At 41.9% G+C, this 20,316-nt stretch overlaps 1 protein-coding gene across 2 annotated transcripts in view; it reads left to right on the top strand.

Moving 5' to 3' along the window:
• Nucleotides 1–295: 295 nt before the first annotated feature.
• ARHGEF28 (Rho guanine nucleotide exchange factor 28) overlaps nucleotides 296–20,316 on the top strand; it is a 339,789-nt gene continuing 319,768 nt past the window's right edge. The window contains exon 1 of one of the 2 annotated variants that reach the window (XM_027520360.1): nucleotides 296–371. Coding sequence is in view for 1 of the 2 variants with exons in the window: in XM_027520357.1 (XP_027376158.1) it covers nucleotides 6,447–6,483 (37 nt within the window). In the remaining variant the exon portion in view is untranslated. Of the gene's footprint in view, nucleotides 372–6,344; nucleotides 6,484–20,316 lie in introns of those variants that run through there. The other variant, XM_027520357.1, reaches the window with a different exon arrangement.

Raw genomic sequence — 20,316 nt, 5'->3', positions numbered from 1 at the left:
GCCCAGGCGAGCGGCCGCCGGCGGCGGGAGGGGGCCAGCGGAGCCCGCGCGGTACGGCAGCTTCAGGTTTCCTCCTGGAGCCCGTGTCGGGCGCGGCGGCGGGCAGGCCGGGCCATGTGATGCCGGATCCAGCGGCAGCCGGCAGGCGCGGAGAGAGCGGGGCGTCCTCAGCGGCGGGCGCAGCCAGCCCGGCCCCGGAGCGCGGCTTCGGCTCCGCCCCCTCGCGCCGGCCGGGCCGCGCCGCAGCCGCCGGGCGTGGGCCGCTTGGGGAGAGCCTCCCAGGCTCGGGCGGCGCGTTCCGGGCGCCCGCGGGCTGGGCGCGGGGGCAGCGCCTCGCTCGGGCGCCGGAGGCTGTAGGGCTGCAGCTCCGGGTAAGTGCTCTTTGGGGGCTCCATCCTCGCGTCCCCTGGCCCCTCGCGGCGGAAAAGTTTGTCCGCCTCACCTGAGTTCGCCGTCGCGGAGCTACTTTCTCCAGGGTCCAGGGTCTCCAGGGGGTGGGAGGAGGTGCTGCCGCGGGCTCAGCGGCGCGAAGGATGGCCGCCGCCTCCCGGCCCCTCGGGGACTGCAACAAGTGCAGAGGCGGCGCGGCGGCGGAGCGCGGGGTTCCCCGGCCGCGCGGCCCCTCTCGCCCTCTGCCGGCCCCGCTCCGGGGACCGGGGATGGGTGGGTGGAAGCTGGGTCTCTGTCGTTCGGGTGCCGGGGAAATCAGCGGTCTTCCTGCGGTGGAGAAGGGAGAGCCTCGAAAGCTGGGATCGCCCCTCCCATCAATGCCTGGCTCCGGGGTGAGGGGTTCGCGGCGGGTCCCCGGAGAGCAGCAGAGCGAGTGAAATTCCGCTCAGGACATAAGCGCCAACGTTTCTTTAGCGTGGAAACATAAGTGTGCTTTAAAAGGTATCTATAGTTATCCTGGTTAGGAGAGGCGGCCAGAATTCCTTTGGACTTCCATAGGATTATGTTGTGGGTCTCTTTTCCACTGGGAACCTGGGGTGTGCGTGGTGGTCCCCTAACATTCCTGTGCTGGGAGTTTTCCACGGTGGGGCATGATGACGTCCTGTGCTGGCGCCAAGGAGGCTTCCTCGCCTATGAAGGGCTCTGTAGAAGCTGGGTGCTCAGGCCGCCTTGGAAACCCAGCTCTCGTTTCCCAGACACCAGTTAGATTTCCAGGAGAGAATCCATCTGCCTCCCTAGGAACCCATTGCAGCCCCTGCCCCTCTCCTTGGTTTCAGCTGGCAGCAACATCTGTGTTTGCGCAGCGTCTCCCTTCTTGACCCCTGCCTGGGTAGCGATAGACCTCTGCAGAGGTTATCAGAGTTAAAGAGGTTTTATCAGCAGACCCCCACCAATAGATAAAAAATAAGAAAATGTAAGATGTTTAGACAGAATTGATCATTTGGGGTCCCATGGGGCCCCAGGTTTTCTAAAGCTTTGCCATCTTGTGTTCTAGGCCTTGAAGATGTCAGGGGAATTGAAGTCCTTTTTTTCACAACAAAAAATCAAAGACCTGTTCTCTTGGGTTCTGTGGGTTGATCTTTGAACAGGATAGTCCAAGCAGTGACAGCTTTACCTGGGAAGCTTTTAAATTTATCTGTCTTGAGTTTTTATATGTGCATTCTTAAAGCACATAGGTATTTACCTTATCCTGATTTATGGCCAAGCTGACTCCTATGGAGTTATTTGGAGGAAAACAAATGACTACTGCAAAAACCTTTGGCTTTTTTCTTACACCACATAGCATTTCAGTTTAATATTCCTTTGTGGACTTTCTGTGTGATTGTTGTGCTCATTGACTTTGATCCAGTAGGAATTTGGATAGCAGCAGACCTCATGGTTAGTGACTAGAGAAACTGAGGCACAGAGCTAGCTATTGGGCATGTGACTCAGGTGAATGCCCTGGCTAATGTGAGAAGGCAGAACAGAGAATTAGTGTTTGTCCTGCTTCTGATTATGTTTTCTTCCTTATCAAAGCCACATAACCTGGTCAACCAAGAACAGGTTATGTAACAGGTGTGTCCTTAGACTTTCCTTTGAAGCACCTCTCCTGTCCGTTGAGCAGTTTAGAAACACTTAAAGGTAGAGAGGAAAACAGTAGTTGGTAACTAAGGCTCTGTGAAATTTCATCAGGTTCCTCACTTGTGTTTCACACCTTTTTTTTGTTTGTTTGCTTAATCATGTGAGTACTGCAGAAGAGTCTGGAATATTTTCTCATTGTGCTTTTATAAGAAACTACTATTGGGGCTCAGACTTAAATTTCGCAGGAATTTCAGGTGAGCTCTGTTACGTGACCTCCTTTGGTATATGAGAAAAGGAAATGTGTTCTAAAGAGGTATTAAAACATAAAGGACTATAATATTACTTCTATATTAAGGATTCTGTACAGAATTGGTAGCCCCTATACTGGTACTTAAAGCTCTAACTTCACATTCAGCCAGAGTTTATGACCAAGTGTGACTCCCCAGAAAAAAGATTTATGGTATAAATGTCGGAAAACCCCTTGCAATTGGAATATGGCTAGAATGGTACTGCATAGAGTCCAGATTACTCTCAAACTGCCAGGCCAACTGTAATTTTATTATGCTTTAATTTACTGATCAGATATGGCAGACCTGATTTATGTAGTTTTTGTTTAATTGCATCTGTATTTATGTTGCTTTAGCGGGACCTTGAATTTGTTATGAAGCAACTCCTGTTGAGAGTTCTAAATTAAAAACAGTGTTATAATGGAAGTGCACCAAATTCAGGGAATTCTGCCATGTTAGAGTTGTACTGCAAATATTATGCCACGTTGTAGGGCTTGGGTCCAGATCCCTCCCTTAGGCCAGGCTGGGCTTAAGAGTTATTTTTCTTAAGAAGTACAGGTCAGGTACTAGATCACAGAGCATTTTGCCCTGATTGGATGGTACTCTGCCATTTTTGTCCAGTCTATATAATCCTTAGTTCTTGTGCTATCATCTTGGTATTTAAAAGTTCTTAAAACCTCTAAGCAGCGTCACTTGCTATTTTGCATTCTGGCAGTCTCTATCATGTTTCTCTCTTTTGATGAACATTTTCTTATATGTATTTGACAAATATTTGAGGACCTATTGTATGCCTGGCTCTGCTCTCTGCTTTGATTCTCTGTACTGTGGGGTTCATATCTAAGGCAATACTTTGCTGATTTTAGAATTTTTAGGATCTGTTGCATTTTGAGTGGGCCTCTCCACACTCAACACTAAGACTTTTGGCTGATAAAATGTCAGGTAACTTTTTTCTGTGACAGTGCATCTTCTTAGCTTGACTGCAATTTTTCTCTTGAAATTTGATCTTGGGCACAATTGTAATTTTCTTATTTCTACCATGATTGCTCCTGGACTTTTTCTCCTGGATAACCAAGGTAATGAGATTTGACATTTTTAGTATGAAGGAGAGTGAAAACATAATTGAATATTGGGCATTTGTTCCAGTGATCTTGATTTTGGACATTTTTATAAAAAAAAAGTAATCTTCAGAGGTACAGTCTCTTATTTTAATCCTCAATTTGGTATTTTGAGGTTTGATTTCTGGAGAGGGTTGATGTAAAAGGAGTGCCTCCTAGCCGAGAATGAAGGCCAGCATAGGAGAAGACGGGCGACACCTTCGCTTTACATAATAGCATGAGTAGAACCAGCACTCAGATACACTGCCTGTTTCAAGTGGCAGACTTTGACTGTTGTGTACATGATCATTTTACCTTTAAAAATGCTTAAAATGTTAATATGCTTTCTATATTTCTCTCAGACACAAAATCCCTTAAAAAAAGCATGAAATATATTGCATATATCAACAAAATGTATGGTTTAGCTCTTAGATTCATTATCATACACTAGTGATTGTGCCCTTTTCAAGGCTTGCACCTCTTCTTCCATTATTTTATAATTTAAAGCATTTATCCTTTATAAATTATCACCAAGTGGTTAAGAGTGGGGACTCTGGGGCCAGTCCGTCTCATGAGATGGACCTGACTCTGTCGCCTCCCTCTACCTCAGGTTTCACATCTGTGAAATGGGGATAATCCCTGTAACCTGCCCTCTAGGGTTGCTGGAGGAATTCAGTGAGTTAATTTGCAGAGAGCACTTCTAGTAGTGCCTGGCAGAGATTAAGTGTCAGAAAGTGATGGTTAGATTGATAACAAATGGAAAATAGCCATTGAAAAGGGAGCTTGAGCAGGTTCTCCAGGTTTCAGAACGCAGTGAGGTGTCTGTGTGATCTCAGGGGGCAGCGCCCTCGGCTGGGAGTCCAGGGCAGGAATGGAGACTCGCCTCTGGCCTCTCAGCTGTGTAACCTGGGGCAGGTATAACCCCTCTGTGGGTCTTAGCTTCCTCATCTGGTCACAGAGGAACGAGTAGACTTGATGGTCTCTAAGGACCTGCTGCTTCGAACGTTCGATACAGCCCTGAAATTTGAAGGTGAGGAGGGTGAATGTCAATTCAGCTTTTGCTGTCTTGGGCAGCACGGCCAGGACGTACTGTCGACAGGGTCAGTCCTGCACCTGCAGCGGGTGGTCGGAAACATTTGAAGGATTATGAAATAATACTATTAACTTACCTCACCTTGATCACCAGACAGTCATCAGGTTGAAATGACTGAGTTATCTTTCTGGACTTAGTCCAGAGGGACTTCAGACATGAAAGTCTGGAGCCCACGCCTGTGGGTCATAGACCATCCTGCTCCCTTTTTTCTGTGGAAAACCCCGCTCCTTGTGGAAGAGGGCGGGGTAGAGCTGAGAAGATGAAAAACAAGTGGGCTGATTGTTTCTGAATTTCATGATTAAAACATTTTCACACCTGATACAAGGGAAAATGTCACCAATGGCCTTTGCAGGGATGCTGTAAACTAGAAGGGTTTGGAGAAAAGGCAGTCTCTTAAGGACTTCTAACTATCGAGGAAGTTTTTGTTGGGCTGAATGGTTCAGGCAAGTCCTTCTGGGGCAAATTTGTCTCTTCCCCACTAATGACTGTTGTTTATTGTCTGTGCCTGGTCCTTTTTCTTGCTCCACCAGACTCCTGGTTTGCTGTGTGGTCAGGTGTTAGTTTAAAAAAGTATGGGGTGCTCAGTGATTAATGAGATTATGGGTTAGTTGAGTCTCTAGCCCAGGATTCGAAGCCTGGCTGTTTGTTGGAATCACCTGGGTTCAGAATCGTTTAACTTGGGGCCAGCATCATCTTTCAAAAAGGTGACACTAGTTACTTATAAAAGGGTTTGCTAGCTACTTTCGTAATCTTTAGTGTTTCTGGCTTTCTGCAGCTGAAAGAATCCAGGAAAGGGTGATTTTCATGGCATTCCTTTTAAATGGTCGGCAAGTCACATGTCTCCTATTGCCTGGTCTCATGGACCTTCTGCTCCCATTAGCCAGGACTAGTAACTGCCTGTGGAACAAGCCCTGTATTTCCTAACTTCTTTGACGTTGTTCCTTTGTTCCCCTTTTCTTTCTAGCTGAAGTCTCTCGCAGTCCTCAAAGCAAGCTTAAGCCACCATCTCTGAAACTGTTGACTGAATTCTCAATTTTCCAACTTGAGCGTAAGCCCATTTATGGCTAGAACGCCGATTTAGGCTACTTTGTAGGGCCTCCAAGCAGAATATACATATATTGGATGGTTGGTTAGTAATTCCACTGTTACATCAAGTCCTAATTTACAGCATCCCCACAGATGCTAATGGTGATGTTTTCCTTTGTATCAGGTGTGGATTGCATTGGAAAATATTGAGATACATGGGAGGGAAGGAGAATGTTGCTTAAGAAGTTAGATGGCTGGTCCTTCTCAGATATAAATGAGAGGCTACCCAGGCCTCTTTAGGTAACTGTACGTTCTGTCTCAGAGAAGGCAATGGCACCCCACTCCAGTACTCTTGCCTGGAAAATCCCAGGGACGGGGGAGCCTGGTGAGCTGCAGTCCATGGGGTCACGAAGAGTCGGACATGACTGACCGACTTCACTTTCACTTTTCACTTTCATGCATTGGAGAAGGAAATGGCAACCCACTCCAGCGTTCTTGCCTGGAGAATCCCAGGGATGGAGGAGCCTGGTGGGCTGCTGTCTATGGGGTCGCACAGAGTTGGACACGACTGAAGTGACTTAGCAGCAGCAGTATATTCTATCTGGGGAAATGAATGAAATTCTTGTTCAGAGTTATAGTCTTAAGACTGAAGGAAACTCGAAAGGTTTTTCTCTAGTTTCTAGCAAGTGAACAATCCCCATGTATAGCATACCTCCAAATGGTTGACCATTTGATTATTGTCCTTGAATACTTTCAGTAATGGGGGATTAATAACCAGAGATACCCCAGTCTGTCTTTGTTTTCTTCCCTCAACTTTAGATACAATTACTTGTCAAATTGTGCAACATGATTTGATATACATGTACATTGTGGAGCAATTACCAGGATCAAGATGATCAACACATTCATCCCCTCACATAGTTAACTTTTCCTGTGATGAGAACACTCAAGATCTACTCTCAGCAACTTTCCGGTATGCAATATCATATTTTTTTAACTATAGCCACTGATGCTGTATGTTGTCTTTGTTAAAATATCTGTGTAGGTTCTCTGCCCATTTTGTTTGTTTTGTTTTATTCAATCATTTGACTGCATGGCGTGTCATGTGGGATCTTAATTCCCTGACCAGGGATTGAACATGTGCCCCCTGCTTTGGAATATTAACCACTGGACCACCAGGGAAGTCCCTACCCATTTGAAAAATGAGATTTTGTTCTGCTACTGAGTTGTATGAGGTCCCTTATATATTTTGGATATTAACCTCTAGATATATGGTTTACATATATTTTCTCCCATTCTGTAGGTTGCCTTTTCATTTTGTTGATGGTTTCTTTTGTTGTGCAGAAGCTTTAGTGGTGGCTCAGACGGTTAAGCATCTGTCTACAATGTGGGAGACCCGGGTTCGATCCCTGGGTTGGGAAGATCCCCTGGAGAAGGAAATGGCAATCCACTCCCATTGCTATTGCCTGGAAAATCCCATGGACTGAGAAGCCTGGTAGGCTACAGTCCATGGGGTCGCAAAGAGTCGGACACGACTGAGCGACTTCACTTTCACTTCAGTCACACTTGTTGATTTTTTGCATTTGTTCCTTGTTCTTTCGGTGTCATATCCAAAAATCGTTGCCAAGACTGACATTAAGGAGCTCCCCTGCCATATTTTCTTCTAGGAGTCTTATGGTTTCAGGTCTTACAAGTCTTTAATCCACTTCAAGTTAATTTTTGTGAGTGGTATAGGATAGTGGTCCAGTTTTATTCTTTTGCATATGTATGTCTGGTTTCCCCAGCATCATTTATTGAAGAGACTTTTTCCCATTGAGTATTTTTGGTTTCATTGTTAAATATTGACCATACAGGCATAGGCTTATTTCTGGGCTTTTAGTTCTGTTTCATTGATCTCTGTGTCTGTTTTTATGTCAGTACCATACTATATTGATAGCTTTGTGATATAATATGCAATCAGGAAGTGTGATGCCCCCATCCTTGTTCTTCTTAAGACTTCATTGTCCATTCAGGCTTTTATTGCTCCATACACATTTTAGGACAATTGTTTTCTATTTTCCTGAAAAATAATTGCAGTTTTGACAGGGATTACGTTGAATCTGTAGATGGCTTTGGGCAGTATGGGCATTTAAACAGTATTAACTCCTCTGATTCATGAACACGAGTATCTTTCCATTTGTCTTCAGTATCTTCGGTGTCTTACAGTTTTTGATGTATAGTTAAATTTGTTAAATTTATTCCTAAGTATCTTACTGTTTTTTGATGCTATTGTAAATGGCATTATTTTCTTTATTCTCAAGATGGTTAATTAGTGTACAGATTTTTGTATGTTGATTTTGTGTTTTGTGACTTTACTGACTTCATTTATTAGATCTAACAGTTTTTTTGTTGGAGTACTGAGGATTTTCTATGTAAGATCATGTCATCTTCAAAGAAACATTTTTGTTTCTTCCTTTCCCACTGGACTGCCTTTTAATTCTTCTTGTCTAATTGCTGTGACTAGAACTTCTGTACTGTGTTGACTGGAAATGATAAGAGAGGACATCCTGTCTTATTCCTGATCGTGGAAAGCTTTCTATCTTTTCACTGTTGAGTATGGTATTATCTGTGAGTTTGTTATATATGGCCTTTATTATGTTGAGGTATGTTTCTTCTATACCCAATTTGTTGAATTCTTATTAAAGGATGTTGAACTTTTGTTAAATGCTTTTTCTTCATTTGTTAACACATTTATTGATTTATGTATGTTTCTTTTTTCATTAAGTGTTAATCACTATAAACTTCCCTCTTAGAACTGTCTTTGTTACATCCCCAAAGTTTTTGTATGTTGTGTTTCTATTTTTAATCTCAAGATTTTTGGATTATTTGAGTTCTTCTTTGACCAGTTGGTTTTTTAGAAGTGTAATTTAATTTCCACACATCTGATTTTTATTCTGACATTCTTCCTGTTATTGACTCCTAGCTTTAATCATTGTGGTTGAAAAAGATATTTTATATGGCTTTCATCTTCTTAAAATTTGTTAAGACTAATTTTGTGACCCAAAATACTCTCCTGGAGGATATGTGTGTGCATAAGAAGAATGTGTATTCTTCTGCTGTTGAATGGAATGTTTTGTATGTTAGGTACATTTGACCGAAAGTATTGTTTAAGTTCTTTATTTCCTTCTTGATTTTCTATCTGGATAATCTGTCTATTGTGAAGTCCTCTACGCTTGCATTGCTGTTTCTGCCTTCAGATTTGTTGTGTGTGTTAAGTCACTTCAGTTGTGTCCGACTCTTTGCGACCACGTGGGCTGTAGCCCTCCAGGCTCCTCTGTCCATGGGATTCTCCAGGCAAGGATACTGGAGTGGGTTGCCATTCTCTTCTCCAGGGGAATCTTCCCGATCCAGGGACTCTCGGTCTCCCGCATTTCGGGCAGATTCTTTACCATCTGAGCCACCAGCATGCATATAATTATAATTGTATATCCTCTTGATGAACTGACCTCATTATTATAAAATGACCTTATTTGTCCCTTGTTACAGCTTTTCTCTTAAAGTTTATTTTGTCTCATAAGTATAGGTACCCCTTTCTCTTAGTTTCTATGTGCATGGATGTCTTTTCCTATCCTTTCACTTTTAGCCTATGAGAGTCCTTAAAGTTTAAGTGAGTTTCTTGTAGGAAGCATATACTTGGGTCTTGAGTTTTTGTCCATTCAACTACTCTTTGTCTTTGAATTTAAACCATTTACATTTAGAGTAATTTAGTTATTGATAGCAAAGGACACGCTATTGACATTTTGTTAATTGCTTTCTGATTTTTTCATAGTTCTTTTGTTTTTCCTCTCTAACTGTCATCCTTTGTGAGTTGATGAGGAGGCCTACCAGGGTTCTCCTACTGTTCTTTTATTTATGGAGTGAAATCCCTCCAAGGGGATCCTTCTTGGCACCAAGCTGCTCTGGACTGAGGGATGGAGTGATGACAAATGCTTCCTAGGCTTTTCTATGCTGTCATCCTCTGTTTTTGAGTTCCACAGGGTTTCTGCTGCTGCTGTGTAGCCTAGAGCTTTCCCAGGACTGTGTTCATTGGTTTGTAGGTGGGCCATCTTTGGAAACCTTACATTTTTGAATGGTTTGTAGGTGGGCTATCTTACATTTTTGAAAACTAATTACATACCCTACCTTGAAGCCTATTTAAGTTGGTAAATCTTTCAACCCTTGTTAAGTGACATGATATTGAATCATCTCACTACCTTGAATACTGAACATATACCAATTTGCTATGTTCTTCTTATACGCTGACTGATGGTAAGTAGAACCATTCTAACTCTTGCTGAGATCCCCCTTTCCTCCCCAACATCCCTCCCTGCCCCAGTAAGCACTGAAGCCTCATGGTTAAGATTGCCAGCTGCAGATTACCAAAGTAGGGAGACTCTTTAGCTGTTACTTTCTGCCTTGTGTTGGGTAAGTTATCTGGACTTTTAGTCTGTTTTTACCTATTTCTCTTAAATAGAGTTGTTAAAAATGCTTAGCACAGAACCTGGGATAGATAGAATAATTTCTCTTAACAATGGCTTTCCAACCGTAGTCCTTCTAAAACAAGATTGCTGACTCTTGATGGTCAGTCATCTCGAAATAACTAAGTTTGTTTTTACACATGTTGCTGCTGAGTCATATCTCTTCATTCACGGATGTGTACAATTGGCTTCTTAGTCCCATGAATAAAACTTAATATTTATCTAAATTTCCTGTATATGACCATCTGTTCTAGCCTTTCAAAGTCTTTTAGATTGTTTATCTATACATTAACCATTCACAACCGTTTTTTATTCCAAGTTATCCACAGATTATGCGTTTCTTCAGTGTTTTAAGGAATAAAATTGTTGCCTAGGCTGAGCTCAAGGGCAGAACAATTTAATGTTTCCGTACACAGGGCTTCCCTTGTGACTCAGTGGTAAAGAATCTGCCTGCAATTCAGGAGACTTGTGTTCAGTCCCTGGGTTGGGAAGATCCCCTGGAGGAGGAAATGGCAACCCACTCCAGGATTGCCTGGAGAATCCCATGGACAAGAGGAGCCTGGTGGGCTACTATCAATAGAGTCGCAAAGAGTTGGACAGGACTGAGCACACTCGCACATACAGACTTTACTTCAGATTAATGTTTATCAGTTTTAGGTAAAGTTGTTCAGAGACTTATTCCTGTTTGCACTAGCATCTGATTCTTAATTCGCCATCCTGTCATAAGGATATATGCTATATCAACCAAATCTACTGTACATCTGCTATATGGAATTACCAATTTGGTGACCACATAGTGGAGTGGGGTTAGTCTCATGTGACTTATTCTTACAGAACTTACCCTGGCTCCAGGTAGCTACTGCTTCCTCTGAGGTACTCAGACACCAGCTTTTTAGTCTACTCTAGAATCTTGCTTGTGATGAGTTTGAAGCTCTTCTGTCTCTAGTTTTTGTTTTTTTAAAAAATCTTTATTGGAATATAGTTGAATTACAATGTTGTGTTAGTTTCAGGTATGCAGTAGAGTGAATCTGTTATATGTATGTCCACTGTCTTTTAGATTCTTTTCCCACATAGGTCATTAGGATTGGCTTTTTTGAAAATTGGCTGTCTCCTATGTTTGAATCCTGTCGTTGTCCACAGTTCTTGGTAGATTATGACTGGAAAATCTCATTGGGCTCTTTCCCATCTTGACCCTGTCCAGAGGTGTCCTCTTAGGATCGACTTTCCCACTTACAGAAGTTCTTTCTGTCCTCTTCAAGTGGAAGGTTTTCTTCCTCCAAGAGTAGACAAAGTCTCAGTCGCTGTGGAGGAGTTCTCCTTATCATCCATCTACACTACATCACCAGTCCTAAGAAGATCTATCTATTCCTTCCTTGATGTTCTGCCTTAAATAAATTGAAGTAAAAATCTCATTATCTTTAGTTTTTTTGGCAACCTCATGTTATTTGGGCCTTTGGTCTGTCTGACACAGCTCTTAAGAGCATGCTGTCTTCATTATCTGTGCTGGAAAAGAGGCAGGGAGGAGGATAAAAGCAAAGCAATTATTTTTATCATCTGAATGGAAAACAGCACAACGCTGGGAATTGGGAGGCCTGGCTTTAGTCTTGAGCTCCTTGAACATAATGATCTCTCTATATCGCCACTGAATCCGTATCGTCTGCAAATGGGAGGTCTTGGGTTACTTCTTTGAACCATGGTGATTTCTTTAGGTAGTGATTTCACTGATTGATAATAACATTTGGATGGGCTTCCCTGGTAGCTCAGCTGTAAAGCATCTGCCCGCAATGCAGGAGATGCATTGTGTAGGAGCTGTGGGTTCGATCCTACTGTGTATCAGCATATAAATTCGTGTATAAGAAATGGCTCATTTAACTCTTCATTGTTACCTTTTATGAAATCACCAGCTCTGCAACTTGTCAGAAGTTCTCAGGGATGAATTTCTGGAAGTTGTTTTTATACCCGCTCTCCCAGCCCTTAAAGACTTAGCCAGTTTCCTGCAGGCCACTCACTATTCTTGGCTGTAAGGGGCAACACACAAAACCTATTGTCAGTGCTTTATTAAGTTTTAAATGGATGTATTCTTAGGGGGAATAAAATAGAAGCATTTCTCTTAAATGGTATCATTCATGTCAAAGTTGTTATATAAAATACATATGTATTTTTCTTTTCCCATTTAATAACCAGAAATGTTGATAGCCTAATAATTGAATGTAAAACACAATGTCAAAAATCTTTAAAATCGGTCATGGGAATTCGAGTTGTTCTTTGTTCTTTACTTAGAAAGATTCTATGGGACAGAAATTATGAGGCAAAGGTCTCATGGCTTTTGATTTTGGGCCTTTTAATAAAAACTTTTAAGTTGGGGTGAAATAGATTTCACATATAGTTAAATTAGGTTGTTTTGCAATAAAAATGAACACTGTAGATTACTTTCATATCTGTAGAAAGTCCCAAATTAGCTTTTCACTTGGTTTACTTACAAAAAGGGGGCTGAGCTAGGGGAAATTCAAATTTACTATGGACAGGTTAAGAAAACGTTCATTTTGAAAGAAACGCCAAGTAGAATTTAGATACTGGTTTGTTGGTTTTTCTTAAAATTAAAAATAGAATAAGCATTTCTTTTTTCTTTCACCTTCATAGTAGGAAACTTTATGTTTATTGTCAGTATGGCATCTTGATGTACAAGTAGCTGCAGAAATTAATAGACATAGACAAGATGTCTGGATTTCAATTTAAGAATTTTTTTTAGTGGGAGTGGGACATGATTGCTGGTGTTTTGTGCCTTTTATTTAAAAATGATGGTAGATTCTGTGTAAAAGAAACATTTTAAAAAGATAGTCTGGGGATAGCAAAGGCTGAAGCAGAAGCAGAATTTCTGTTGAAATCTTAGCACTGCCACCGACCTACTGGGGGAGTCGTGCCACCTCTCCTAGCCCTAGTGACCTCATTTGAAACCTGAGGAGTTGGGCCAACCCCTTTTCTGTGGCACATCCTGTCTCTTCAGTTCTGTGCTTCTCTGGAGGTAAGGATGGTGTTTTAAGCCTCCCTTAGATTACTGGCTGACTGCTTGGTTCCTAGAGTGCTTTCAGACACTTGAGTGGCAACATCTGAATTGTTCGGGAAACTGGGTTTGAAGAAGCCACTTCAGGGTTGCATCTTTACAGGGAGAAATGGTTGCTCACAGCCTGAGATTTCCCTGTGGTGGCAGCTCATGTTGTTGTTATCTGAATACTTCATGAGCAGTGAGGTGGAATCAGCCAGTAATAATGTCGTAATTATTTTTAATTGAATCCACACATGACTGAAAATGGGTATTAATTTCATTTTAGCAGAAGGAGTTAATGTCCTTAACTCCATTTAGGATAGGTGGAGAATAGGCACTGATAATCATTTTTTGAAAAAATTTTTGAAAAATGCCAATTTTTGGCTACAATAACACTTATAATGGCTCTTTCTTTCTCCTCCTCTGCTTCCCCACTTCCCTCCACTTTGTTTTAAACTTGTAAAATCAAGTAAGTGAAATCCCTTCTTTTTTTTCCAAAAGGTATAGCAAATTTATAAAACCTCTGGTATTTAATGTAGCTCCTGATTAGTGATATTAAAGAAAGCAAAATTGTACTCATGAAAAGGTGCCATTTTAAGGCATGGCACCTCAAGATAAAGATATCTTATTGTACTTGTGATGTGGACACTGGGCATTTTTCTGTTTGGGATTTTACTTACTGGATGTGGGGACTCTAAACATTTATCCAGGAGTTCTTTCCAAAGCTTTTCTACCTCAGGGAGTTGAAGAGTTCTGTTAGAGGTTTTTTTTTTTTCCTATTAAATCCTAGTTTTGCTGGTAGAGAGTTCTGTTATTTTTCTGTTGACCAATCATGAAACAATGGTATTAAGTGAGTAATAGTTACATAATCACAATAGTAAAAGATGTTTATCTGCTTTCACAATCAATAGCCAGATGAAAAATAAAAGATAATTACAATTGCAAGCCATAATGGGAACATGATTAACCTAACAATATAAAATAATAACGTACAATTTAGGCGGTCAAGCAGAGTGACGTGGTAAGTGGAAGTGCGTGCATGTACATGTTTTCATCTGCCCAGCCAGTCTTGCTCTTTTGGTTGGTGCATTTAATGCATTTACATTTAAAGTAATTATCGATATTTATGATCCTAACACCATTTTTAAAAAATTGTTTTGGGTTTATTTTCTGTAGGTCTTTTCCTTCCCTTTTGTTTCCCACCTAGAGATTTTCCTTTAGCACATGTTGTAAAGCTGGTTTGGTGGTGCTGATTTCTCTTAACTCTTGCTTGTCTGGCAAGCTTTTGATTTCTCCATCAAATCTGAAGGAGAGTCTTGCTGGGTAGAGTAATCTTGGTTGTAGGTTTTTCCCTTTCATCACTTTATATATATCACGCCATTCCCTTCTTTGTAGAGTTTCTGTTGAGAAATCAGCTGAGAGCCTGATGGGAGTCCCCTTGGATGTTGTTTGTTGTTTTTCCCTTGTCACTCTTAATATTTAATCTTCCTCTTTAGTTTTTGTCCGTTTGATTACTATGTATCTTGGTGTGTTCCTCCTTGGGTTTATCCTGCTTGGGATTCTCTGTGTGTCCTGGACTTGGTTGACTATTTCCTTTCCCATGTTTTGGAAATTTTCAGCTATTATCTCTTCAAATATTTTCTCAGGTCGTTTCTCCCTCTATTCTCCTCCTGGGACCCCTGTAATGCAAATGCTAGCGTGTTTAATGTTGTTCCAGAAGTCTCTTAGACTGCCTTCATTCTTTTCTCTCTATTCTGTTCTGCAGTACTGATTTCCACCATTCTGTCCTCCAGGTCATTTATCCATTCTTCTGCCTCAGTTATTCAGCTATTGATTCCTTCTAGTGTTATAGTCATCTCTGTTTGTTTGTTCTTTAGTTCTTCTAGGTCTTTGGTACACAATTCTTGCATCTTTTCTATTGTTTTTCTGAGATCCTGGTTCATCTTCACTATTATTATTCTGAATTCTTTTTCTGGAAGGTTGCTTGTCTCCACTTCATTGAGTTTTTTTTCCTGGGGTTTTGTCTTGTCCCTCTATCTGGGACATAACTTTCTGCTTTTTCATCCTGGCTTAACTTTCTGTAATGTTTTTGTTTTAGCTGTTGTGGGGACTGTGGTTCTTCTTCCTTCTTCTGTCTGCCCTCTGATGGAGGAGGCCAAGAGGCTTGTGTAAGCTTCCTTATGGGAGGAACTGGTGGTGGGAAAAACTGGGTCTTGCTCTGTTGGGCAGTGCCCTGCTTAGTAAAGCTTTAATCCAATTATCTGCTGATGGGTGCTGATGGGCTCCCTCCCTGGTAGTTTTTTGGCCTGAAGTAACCCTAGCCTTGGACTCTATGGTAGGGTTAATGGTGCCCTCCAAGAGGGTTTACGCCAAGGGCGACCTTCCCAGACTGCTGCTGCCAGTGCCCCGCCCCTGTGGTGAGCCCCTGCCGACCCACGCCTCCACAGCAGACCCTCCAGCACTAGCAGGGAGTTTTGGTTCGGTCTCCTGTGGGGTCACTCTTCCTTTCCTCTGGGTCTTGGTGTGTGAAAGATTTTGTTTGTGTCCTCCCTCCAAGAATGAAATCTGTTTCCCCTCGTCCTGTGGAAGTTCTATAATCAGACTTGCTGGCCTTCAAGGTCAGATTCCTGGGGATACCCAGTCCCTTTGTTGGATCCCCAAGCTGGGAAGCCTGGCATGGGGTTCAGAACCTTCACAACAGTGGGAGAACTTCTTTGGTATTGTTGTTGTTCTCCAGTTTGTGGGTCACTCACCTGGTGGGTATGGGATTTGATTTTGTCGGGATTGCACCCCTCCTGCCATCTCGCTGAAGCTTCTTCTTTGTCTTTGGATGTGGGGTTTCTTTTTTGGTGGGTTCTAGCATCCTCCTGTTGGTAGTTATTCAACAGCTAGTTGCAGCTTTGGTGGTCTTGCAGGAGGAGCTAAGCCCATGTCTTTCTACGCCACCATCTTGAACCAGAAGCTGGAATTCTCTGCTAGAGTTTTGAACCTTCACTGAGTTGAGCTTGGCTAGTAATTACTGTGAGGCAGGCTTATATGGGTGCTGGGGGCTTAGAGAGAAGAGGCTTGGAAATATTAATAGCTTTTGAGGAGCTCTCGGTGCTGTCAGATCAGCAGCCATGAAAGAAAGTGAGTGTGTTGTGATGTGGAGATGGCAGGGGCAGGGTGCTCTCAGCTGCCCGGGAGATGTGCCTGGTATAATGGGAATCAAAGTGTTGCCCGGTCTTTGTTTTGTTGTTATAGTTTCCTAAACATCATCTGTATTGTAAATATGTATCTGCCTCAGTGATGTTATAAAAACAGAAGTGAATTTAAGAAATATACATTTTAATGAAAATCTGTATACTTAGTTCATAAATATAATTGGAGTATCTTTTAGATGTCATAACTCAGCACTTACTTTGAAACTCTTATTAAACTTATGTAATTGTTGCTAACTAAACTTTTCAAACTGTTTGTTATCAAACATTTACAGTAATTGTTTGGTAAGGGGCAGGGGAGAAATTGGTTATTATCAAACTGAAAGTCCTATTTTGTATTTATTTACGTTTTGGCAATATGCTTATAATGACTTTATATTTTAAATTTGTATGGAAAAACCTAGCTCTGTACACACACACATACACACACATACACACAAACACTTTTTTTCCTAACTACAGACACTTGAGAATGGAAGCGATTTTATAGATTTCTGAACGTTGGATCAAGGGGGGAATTGATTCTAATGTTTCTGTTTTTGGGGCGACAACTCTGCAGGACTAAGCACTCCACAACTTGAATTACATCGTGCCCACCAGTTTTAAACTAGGGGAGGCAAATGGTAGTTCTTTATCTTTCCTGATGGCAAGAAAAATAGACATTTCAACTGTGCCTTTAGATTCACAGTCAGGTTGATGGAAACAAATAGCCCCAGGTCATTCACCTTAAAACCTAAGTAAAGAAACAAACAGTCGGCCAACCAGAGGTGTAGAATTGGTATAGAATTTGAAGGCTCAAGAGGCAGTTTTCTATGACAGTTAACCTGGGGTATTCTCTAATGCACATTAATGAAGTCTCCTTTATGTACAGCTGGGAAGGTCCCCTGGAGGAGGAAATGGCAACCCACTCCAGTATTTTTGCCTAGAGAATCCCATGGACAGAGGAGCCTGGAGGGCTACAGTCCATGGGGTCGCAAAAAGTCGGACATGACTGAGTGACTAATACTAATACTGATAGTAGTGACATTAAAGAATACTGCTGTGGATACCCTGAGTACATGCTGGCTTTTATTTTGGAGCACAGCATTGTTTGAACAGTTCAGTACTTAAAATTAAAAAATAAATGCCTTCGTGGCCACAATTCAATATCAGTAAACTTACAGAGCATTTAAAGTCACATAGCGCTTAAAAGATACTGACCAAATGAATCACCGCCTCGTGTGTTGTTTTGACAGGAAGTGTATCATGTCTCAATAATTTCCTTAACATTTTTTCCTGCCAGGTGCCTGCTTTCTTCTTGTTAACTTATTCCCATAGAATTCCAAATATGTAGTTGATTTCCCTACTGATACTTTTACAGTTCCTTTTTCCCCTTCTTTAGAGTAGCTGCTGCACTTCTGTTCATATTGAATTCAAGGCTTATTACAGGGAAGAGAGAATGAGAAGCCCTTTTGGAGACTAGGATTCAGCCAGGATGCCTCTGTCTGGTGAGTGAATCTTCTTGGCTCCAGCGTGTAAAATTTTGTCAAGGAGGTGTTAAGACGTGCCTGTTGACAGACCGGGTCTGGGGCCAGATGAGCGTGAAATGTTGTTCAGTCATCTGTGCAAAGATTAGAGGGAATTCTTATTTCCTATGTATATATGCAATTGAATGCTTTTTTTTTTTTTTTTACATCAAACCTGAGCTACCCTGAAATAAAACAAGTTAGGAAAATAAGATCCGGGGCTCTGTTTTAAGCAAGGTGCTGTGCAGTGAGGTGCGTCGTGCCGGCCACGCTTACAGGGCGCTGTGCGCAGTGCTCTCGGGGAGGTGTGGGCTTAGGACCCCGAGGTGCTCAGGGCGGGGCTGCGGCTGGGAGGACAAGCCCGCCAAGGGAAGCAGACCTTCTTGGCTTGTAGCATCTTCCGGTGGAAGTAGGTGCAGAAATCTCCTTTTTCTAAATTAAGAAATTATGCGGATGTGGGCAAAGCAGAATGTTTGTCAGTAACGTGCAGCTGGTGGACATTCATGTGTTTGCCTTGGGATATTTGGGTCAGGGGATTTTTGACTAGTAAAAATGTATAGGTAGCATCATAACTAAACTCATGTACGCTTTATTACCTAATAAAAACACTTGTAAATTGTATTTTATCGGTGAGTTATCAGTCACAGCATTCTATTTTATAGCATGCTTTATATTTTTTGTGTGTGATTTTTGTGATTTACTGCTTGCTTTCTTTGGTAGGATAATTTTATGGTTTAAATCCCTTATTTTTCTTTCTTGGATACAGAATTATTGCATTTTAAGTATGCAGTAGGTAACTTCTAAAAACAGTGGTTTCCTCCACCAGAAATTTTCCCTTTCTTGTGGTGTGGGATTACATGGTATAGATAGTGTCTTATGTCACTAGACATTAAAAGCATGGAAATTCATAGTGTATCCCATGTAACATTGAAGACTGTAAGTAGATCTGAAGAAGGCATGCCTGTTGAGGTTATCACTTACACGATCACAGATGGTCCTTATGACACATTAGTATAGTATAAGCTTTTAGCTATGCTAGGAAGGTTAATTTTTCACATCTGTACCCTTCTATTTCGGAATAACAAATTTGTGTAGAAAAAGAAAAGCATTTATTGGCAGACCAGTCCATTTCAGAAATGTTAACAATGAATGTCCGATTTTTGTAATGCATTAATACAGGTGTCAAAACCACTATATGATTAAGGCCAGGTGCACGTATGGTGAATAGCATTCTTGAAAATGTTGGACATTTTGCTTGGACACTAGCTCTACGTTATGCAGAGTGATGGGAGTGAGGTGAGCTGGGCTGGGACTCCTCCTTGCATTCTTCTCTGCATTCCTCTGGCAGGGATCAGGCAGGAACCTCGCAACAAACCCATAAGCAAGACCCATATCCCCATCCTCAATTCCCTCATCTGCTCCCTTCTGTGACTCTCTGAGCAACATATAAACAGTTGCATGTACAATATGAAAACCCCTTAAGAAAAGTTAAACAGCCTTATTAAGTATATTTTACATGGCTTGGGTCAGAGTGCCATTTACCTATCAGTTTGGCATTGCTTTGATATGTACTGTGCCAAAGAAAACTTCAGCCAGCAGAGGTCAAAGCGGAGCTTTCTTCTGCACTGCTAACATTAGAAAAAAGCTTAAAAGAATTACTCTGTCAGCTAGTTAAGAATTTATTAACAGGCCACTTTTGGGTAAAATGCAGGTGTTCTCAGTCTCAAAATTAAACTTGAGGTTGGCCGTGCAGACCTCGTTGAACTTCAGTAGAGCGTTTTGCACATCTGTGTTCCCTCTCTGAATGGGCATGATGCCAGCTGTCTAGATAAAACTGAAAGTGTTAACTGTTAGTTGCTCTTGTGTCTAACTCTCTGCAACCCCATGGACTGTAGCCCACAAGGCTTCTCTGTCCATGAAATTCTCCAGGCAAGAATACTGGAGTGGTTGCCTTTCCTTCTCCAGGGGATCTTCCCAACCCAGGGAACCTGGGTCTCCTGCATTGCGGGCAGATTCTTTACCATCTGAGCCACCAGTGACACCCCAGATAAAACTGAGTGGTCTGCTAATCAAGTGAAATTGCAGATGGAAATTCTTTGGAAAAGATAAGTAATATATTGATATAAAATCAAAGCCTAAAGCATGATAGCTCTGTGAGAAGTTACCGTGGCATAACTCTGTGAATATACATGTGGAAAAGCAGTGGACGTGATCAGTAGGTAATACACCAGTCCTGTGTCTTTTTTGTTAACGCAGTTCTGTATTCAGTGACGTGAGAGGAAAATGTGGAGCCAGTTCAAATTAGGGGGGGGGAGTCTCAATGAGGCCTGTTGTGTAAGAAAAGAGGCCGTGAGGGACATGTTCGAGTAGGAATCCCTGGTTCTGTACTGGAGGTTGCCAAAAATAAAACACAACCGCCCTCAAAGACCAGTGTTTTTCTTTTCTTCTATTGTTTAGCCAGAGTGTAAAACCACTTGAGCAGAAGCATTAGTGAGGCATTTTATGAGACCACAATCTCCCATTCCGAAAAAATAAATTACCACCAGGAGAGGAACTGTGAGT

This window comes from Bos indicus x Bos taurus, chromosome 20 (assembly GCF_003369695.1).
Source record: "Bos indicus x Bos taurus breed Angus x Brahman F1 hybrid chromosome 20, Bos_hybrid_MaternalHap_v2.0, whole genome shotgun sequence".
In the NCBI taxonomy this organism is placed as follows: Eukaryota; Metazoa; Chordata; class Mammalia; order Artiodactyla; family Bovidae; genus Bos; species Bos indicus x Bos taurus.
The sequence above is the reverse complement of the archived record's forward strand: the minus strand, read 5'-3'. Positions and strand labels throughout refer to the sequence as shown.